The sequence below is a fragment of the Orycteropus afer genome, unplaced genomic scaffold, assembly GCF_000298275.1.
Source record: "Orycteropus afer afer isolate SDZICR_OR568_19922 unplaced genomic scaffold, OryAfe1.0 scaffold00135, whole genome shotgun sequence".
NCBI classification, from domain to species: domain Eukaryota; kingdom Metazoa; phylum Chordata; class Mammalia; order Tubulidentata; family Orycteropodidae; genus Orycteropus; species Orycteropus afer.
Genome location: NW_006921722.1, coordinates 5,255,133 through 5,261,614, shown reverse-complemented (window position 1 = coordinate 5,261,614; position 6,482 = coordinate 5,255,133). Strand labels below are relative to the sequence as shown.

At 39.9% G+C, this 6,482-nt stretch overlaps 1 protein-coding gene across 1 annotated transcript in view; it reads left to right on the top strand.

The window, feature by feature from the left end:
• The window catches only part of SLC22A3 (solute carrier family 22 member 3), a 142,831-nt gene that overhangs the window by 80,736 nt on the left and 55,613 nt on the right, over nt 1–6,482 (top strand). The window contains exons 4-6 of the mRNA XM_007945283.1: nt 343–497; nt 2,133–2,301; nt 3,347–3,464. Of these exons, the coding sequence (XP_007943474.1) occupies nt 343–497; nt 2,133–2,301; nt 3,347–3,464 (442 nt within the window). The remainder of the gene's footprint in view (nt 1–342; nt 498–2,132; nt 2,302–3,346; nt 3,465–6,482) is intronic.

Here is a 6,482-nt window from a genome sequence, read left to right as displayed (position 1 = left end):
GCTCCTTGGGGAGATCAATCATGGGAGAATAGAAGGGCTGTGTATGCATAGGGTGAAGCTCCAGGAGCAGGAGTGCATGGGAGGGAAGAACACAGGGAAGAGGTGACTATGGGGAGGAAGTGGAAAGAGAACTGTCTCATTGTGGGAGATTACAGTCAATGTCATGAGACAAAGTATACGTGGACTGCTGTTTGGAAGATGAATTTGCTCTGTAAACTGTCACCCAAATCACAAGAAAACTTAAAAAAAAATCTTTTCTAGCAATTTTTACAATGATAGATTTTTCATTGTGTTGAAGAAAATGCTTAAAATGATCTTTTTTCCTCTCTCTTTCTCAAAAAGGTATGGCAGAATAGTCATTTACTTAATATCCTGTTTTGGCGTTGGCCTCACCGGTGTCGTGGTGGCCTTTGCACCAAATTTCCCTGTGTTTGTGATCTTCCGCTTCTTACAAGGAGTCTTTGGAAAGGGGACATGGATGACTTGCTATGTGATTGGTAAGAAGTTGTTTCACCTTCTTTGCCTTCTTCACCTCTGACGATTACACACAGTGGGGCTTCACTGCAGCCACAGTGGTTATTTCTGGAAATAAGAGCATGTGAGGCAGGCTTCTAGTTGCTTCTGAAGCTGGAATGCCACCTTGCTTTGGGAACCACATAAGGAACTTAAAATGTTGGGCTGCTTCCACTGTCCAGCACTGCTATGCTGTTATCACAGTGTTTCTTGCTGTTTTAAATGAATTCTTATAAAAATATCAGTAGCTCCTTGAGACATTTGGAAAGCATATTTTGCAATACAGTGTTGCAATTGTACATATTCCAAAATATCACTTTTTAACTCTACTCCTTTCATACAAGTGGACACTTCTTACCTTGCAGGAGATGTGGCCTAACCATAGAAAGTTCATTTGTGTGCCTTTACTTCTGTTCGTAACTGGAATGCCCTCGCTCATAGGGTTTGGAAAAGCCCTGGTTGCTAGCTTTGACTCTATTTTTGGAGGTGTCCAGGACCAGCCATCTACTTTAGGAGATGCAAAAGTTCATCTTGGATTATTGCTCTAGTTCTTTAGGCTTCCACTCAGTTCCATGACTACTGGACAAACCCCAAGTAGTGCCCAATTTAGAAACCAGCTGGAGATTTTTCTATGGATACAGGAAGGAGAGAGAGTGCTAGGAGGGGTTGATTGTCACTGGCTGAAGCAGAAATGATAACTTTGGATTCCAAACCAAAAACCAAACTCATTGCCATCAACTTAGATCCGATTCATAGCGACCCCTCCTTGGGTTTCTGAGGTGGTATCACTACGGAAGTAGATTCCCCATTCTTCCTTCTGGTGGGTTTGGGAGGCGTTTTTAGACACCCAATTCTTGGCAAGTTTCCAAAGTTGTGATCTTAGGGCAACAATAAGGTAGCATATCCCAAGATCATTAGACGAGAAGAAACCAAGTAGAGGGAAGTGTGCCAGTAATAAAATTGCCCTGTTGACTTTTAGAGTAAAGGAATATCATATAAATGAGAAGTCCCACACTGTGGAAAGAATTTTCATTTAATAGGATCTGTCTTGTGATAATGAAAAAACAGTATTTGTAGGGTCATGGGAGAAAGACCTGGAGATCTGCTTCTGTAAAGATTACCACCAAGAAAACTCTATGAGATAGTTCTGCTCTGTCAGATGGGGTTGCTATGGGTCAGAATCAACTCTGTGGCCCAAACAGTAACAATAAAATGTTTACAATGAATCCCCTGAAGAGACTATAATATGCAAATATTTCTAGACACAGCGATAAAATTTAGCCAGTTTACCATGTTTGTACTTTGATCATTATAACTGCCTTTCAAAATAATCTTCACGTACACTTTGCTGAAACCAATGCTTTGTACCCAGAAGAGAGCCAGGCTGGGTGCAAAAGAGGAATGTGGTAAATGGTTGTTGACAATTGGCAGAGAGGAGAGTGAAAGAACAGGAAATCACACCGCTGTTGTCACCCCAATTATGAAAGCTTCAGCATGTTTAGGAGAGCTACAGTAGCTAGCAGTGCTGACCGAGTATGGCAGGGCAATGGTTCTTGATCTGTTGGTTTATTTGGAGCTGATTTGAGCTTTCCTAACCTCTTGTATCTATTTTCCTTCAGTCACAGAAATAGTTGGTTCAAAACAAAGGAGGATTGTGGGAATAGTGATTCAGATGTTCTTCACTCTGGGCATCATAATTCTTCCTGGAATTGCCTACTTTATCCCCAACTGGCAAGGGATCCAGCTGGCCATAACGCTGCCCAACTTTCTCTTCCTCCTTTATTACTGGTAATGTGCTCTTGGTCATTATTGTGTTTACACTTCCACAGAACTGGCAGTCTGCTCCCATAAAGATCACAGCCTGGGAATCTCCATAGGGTACTTCTACTCTGTCACTTGGGGTCACTCTGAGTCTAAAATAGACTCAATGGCACTCCACAACAACAAACCACAGAACTGTAGACTCAATGCTTCCAAACCAACATGAAAATGAAGGCAAGTTTCTGAAATCTCCAGAAACAACCCTTGGGCTCTGAAAACTTACAGAGATTGTTAAATTATATGGGAAATGGTTGTCATGAAAGTAAACCAATAAAATACCAAAACAAAAGTTCTAACTAAAGTGTGATTGCATCATGTTTCATTACTTTGTATTGTCTTCATGAAAAGTGTGAAGCAACAAATCATATGTGCCAACATTTCAACATGCAAGCTGAATGCAATCAGATCTATTTACTTCTCGCTTTTGTTGTTGTTGTTGTTGTGTGCCGTTGAGTTGGACCCGACTCTCTCTAGGTTCTGTTAAACATCTTTGGGTTACTTAGGAATTCTCTGAAGAGTAAGAAAATGTTAACAGCATCAGAAAATTAATTTCTCAAAAAGCTACAAGAGTGTGCATTTGATTCTTATTAAACATATTTATATCATTCCTCTAATTTTAATCTATGGACAAATCAGTTTACATATACCAGATTCTTAGCCTTTTCCTGAAGACTCATTAAATCCCAATTCATTCATATGTGTCATCAATGATACTATATTCTAGAGTAGCCTTGTCTTGTAAGAGCTATGCAATATTGATTATGATTATTGAATATTGAATATGCTCATTTTTTCAGTAATCCGATTAACAAGTTAACATTTTCTGTCCTTCTGTTGTTAACTTGTAGAGAAAATCTACTAATAGAGCTTTTCAGAGAGCCCATTATCAATTCTCTGAAACTTCTAAATTCGTATCTAATTGCAAAATACATTTTGAGAGGAAAAGTCAAGCCATAAACAAGCTTTCAGTTGTTGAAATTCCTAGACATAAAGCAGCCTCCTTCTTTGTCAGGGTGGTTCCTGAGTCCCCCCGCTGGCTCATCACTCGGAAGAAAGGGGAGAAAGCATTAAAAATTCTGAGGAGCATCGCGAAGTGCAATGGGAAATATCTCTCCTCAAGCTACTCAGAGGTAATGTTATTTATTACAAGTAACAAATAGGGTTACAGTGAGTCCATTAATTTCTTTGACTTTATGCACTGCATTTTATTTCTTAGAATTATATGTACCAAACTTCCAACTAAATTATTGTTAGTTTGGCTTAGCTAAAAAATGAAAAAGTACCTTGGGAAGAAGCATAATGTATATGAAAGAAGAAATGACTGTGAAGTTGTAATAGTGTTATGCTGTTGTTGTATAAGAGAGTTATAGTTGAGGGTAATTGATCATTTCAGTCCACATGTTATGGTTGTACCATTACTGAATCATATTTCTTTACGTAATGCAGGCCCCATAATATTTAATATTTTATCCCTCAATTGTACACACTTTAAATTAAATCTTTCATTGACATTATTTAGCCTAAAGATGTGTCTTTAAATTTATTTGAACCAGAGCTTGGACAGCCCTTAGTTTTCCATGTGCCAGCCTAACTTCCTTCGTTCCTTCCTTCTTCCTTCTCTTCCTCTCTCCTCCCTCCCTCCCTCCCCATACTGTCCTTCTCCCCTTCTTTCTTCCTTCTTCCTCCCTCTTTTCTTCCCTCCCTCCCTTCTTTCTTCCTTCTTCCTCCCTCTTTTCTTCCCTCCCTCTTTTCCTCTTTCTATCCCTTCCCTCCCTCCCTCCTTTCCTTTCTTCCTTCTTTCTTCCTTCCCTCCAATGAAGGTGTTTTGGTGCCTCTTCTGGTTCCTTAGTGCTGCTCGGACAGGAATAGATTACAAATGGGATGGCTCAAATAAACAGGGATTTGTTCTCTTACAGTTTTGGAGGCTAGAAGTCCAAGTTCAAAGTGCCTGGCTCTAGGGTCTGGCTGAAAGCCCCACAACCTTGGGCTTCAGCTCTGCCTCCTGCTCCCGGCCCACTGAAGCTAGAGGCTTTTCTTCACTCAGACAAGCTGCTGACTGCTGAGACTGACAAGCCCAAGGTTAACAAGTTAAAAGGCACAGTCCCAATGTTACCAAACCACACAGCAGGCCATTAATTCAAGTCCATTAAAAGTCCCAAGGTTGGCAGAGCATGGCAGGCTGCTGAGCAATGACATGGCTACATGTAGGGTTCAAGCATGCCATAAGCTAGAGACCATTTCTCAAGGTTTCTCCTTATATACAGGAAGGAGATCACATCCCTAAGGCAGCTACTTAGCTGCTCAACAGTAGATTCCACCATGGAGTTAATTACCAATCTCACCATGGGGAATAATTACATCCAGCTGCCTAGCCACTCAAACAGGCCCAGCCAAGTTAACACACAAACTTAACTACCACAGTGCCTCTGTGTTTCTGCGCTAAGTGAAATGGGGGGATTAAAAGCCGATTCTTTGCCTCTTGAAAGATTTGATATACAACTGAAGGCACAACACATGTATGTGTGGTGGCCCCTGAATACTTAGAGAATAGCATAGAAACAAGTATGACAGTGCTTTAGCTGTGAAGACTAAGCAAATGCAAAGTAACATAAGGATCAGTATAAATGCAATATTAGAGAAGAATCTTTAGAAGGTACGAATCTTGATTTAAACCCTGGGGAATTGGAGGCTGCTAATTTTGCTTTCCTGGTAGCATTCAGTTTGTTTCTACCAGAAACTGGTTTTGTGGGGTTCATTGCCCTTCTCCCATCTGGGACTCAGTCAGATATGTTAGAATTTCTACTTTCTTCCTTCATTCTTATGTTAAGCAGCAAGCAGTAACTTCTATGTTTCCCAAAGATTCAGCTGACCAGTTGTCGCTGTTGCAAGTGGATTACTGATGTATCTTGATGTACTTTGGTTTACAGATCATAAAGCACCTGGTAAAGATAAAACATGATCTTTTTTAACCACTGAGATAAGTCATTTTTTTGCCAGGCTTTGACTGAGAAAACATGAACTATAGATCCCTTTCAGGGAAAAAACATATCCTGGCCTCTCACTTTGTTCTTATCTTACGTTAGCTATCCATCTTCCAGCTAGACCAAGCCTATGATCATTTGCATTCAATTTTGATAGCCAAGCGAATATTGTTGCTGTTAATTTAACAGTGTCCTGAAGCTATTGCACATGTAGTCACAAGGTAAACATATGTCAGATCTGAATCAAGAATACAGAAAGAAACAGTGTGTGCTGATGGCAGGTTAAATACAATGCTGCCCTAACAGGCATGTTACATGTTATCACAAGTGTTGCACAGAGACCTGGGTTGAACCCCCAGAGCCAGCTGCTTTTACATGTCCTGTGTGTGACTACACCACTGCTCCTCTACCCTCCTACCCAACTTGCAATTCATCTACACCATCAAGACCATTTCAACAAATGCTAAGCTGTTAATGAAGGGTCTTGGTCTACCAGATGGTGCTTGTAAAGGATCTCAATGATGGGTCTAGTGGCTTCCAAGTCATTTTAACACGAGCCTTATGATGGGCCCATTTAAAAAACAGATTTGAAGGAATATTTCTATTTCCCTGGGAAATAGACTCTAGACTCCTTGCTACCTCTGTTGGTGTTTTGTTATTAAAGCCGAGTGTTTTTGTTTTTTTTTTTCATTGAATGGTTTTTGTTTACCAAAAGACTTGCCACTTTATTCTTATTTTTCTCCTTTTAATTTTTTCTTATGAAAAATTTCTAACGTATTCAAAAGTAGAGCTGCTGACTGCACCCCTACATGCATGCCTCCAGATCAGCAATTACTAGCTCCTGAGCAATCTCTTTTTATCTGTACCCCATGTACTCTCTGCCACCCACAGATTATGTCAGGGGCATCTTCCAGACATGATGTCATTTCACCTGGTAATATTTCAGATTGTATCTCTAAAATATAAACACATAAATGTATACTTAGCTCTGAGACTATGTGTGCGATTATCTTCAGACTGTGCTAAATGAGAAAAAAAAAAAAAAAAAAAAACATTGTCGTTGATTCAATTCTGACTCATGGCAACCCTACAGGACAGAGTAGAACTGCCCCATAGTGTTTCTCAGGCTGTAGTCTTTTTAATTTTTTATTATTATTATTGTGATTT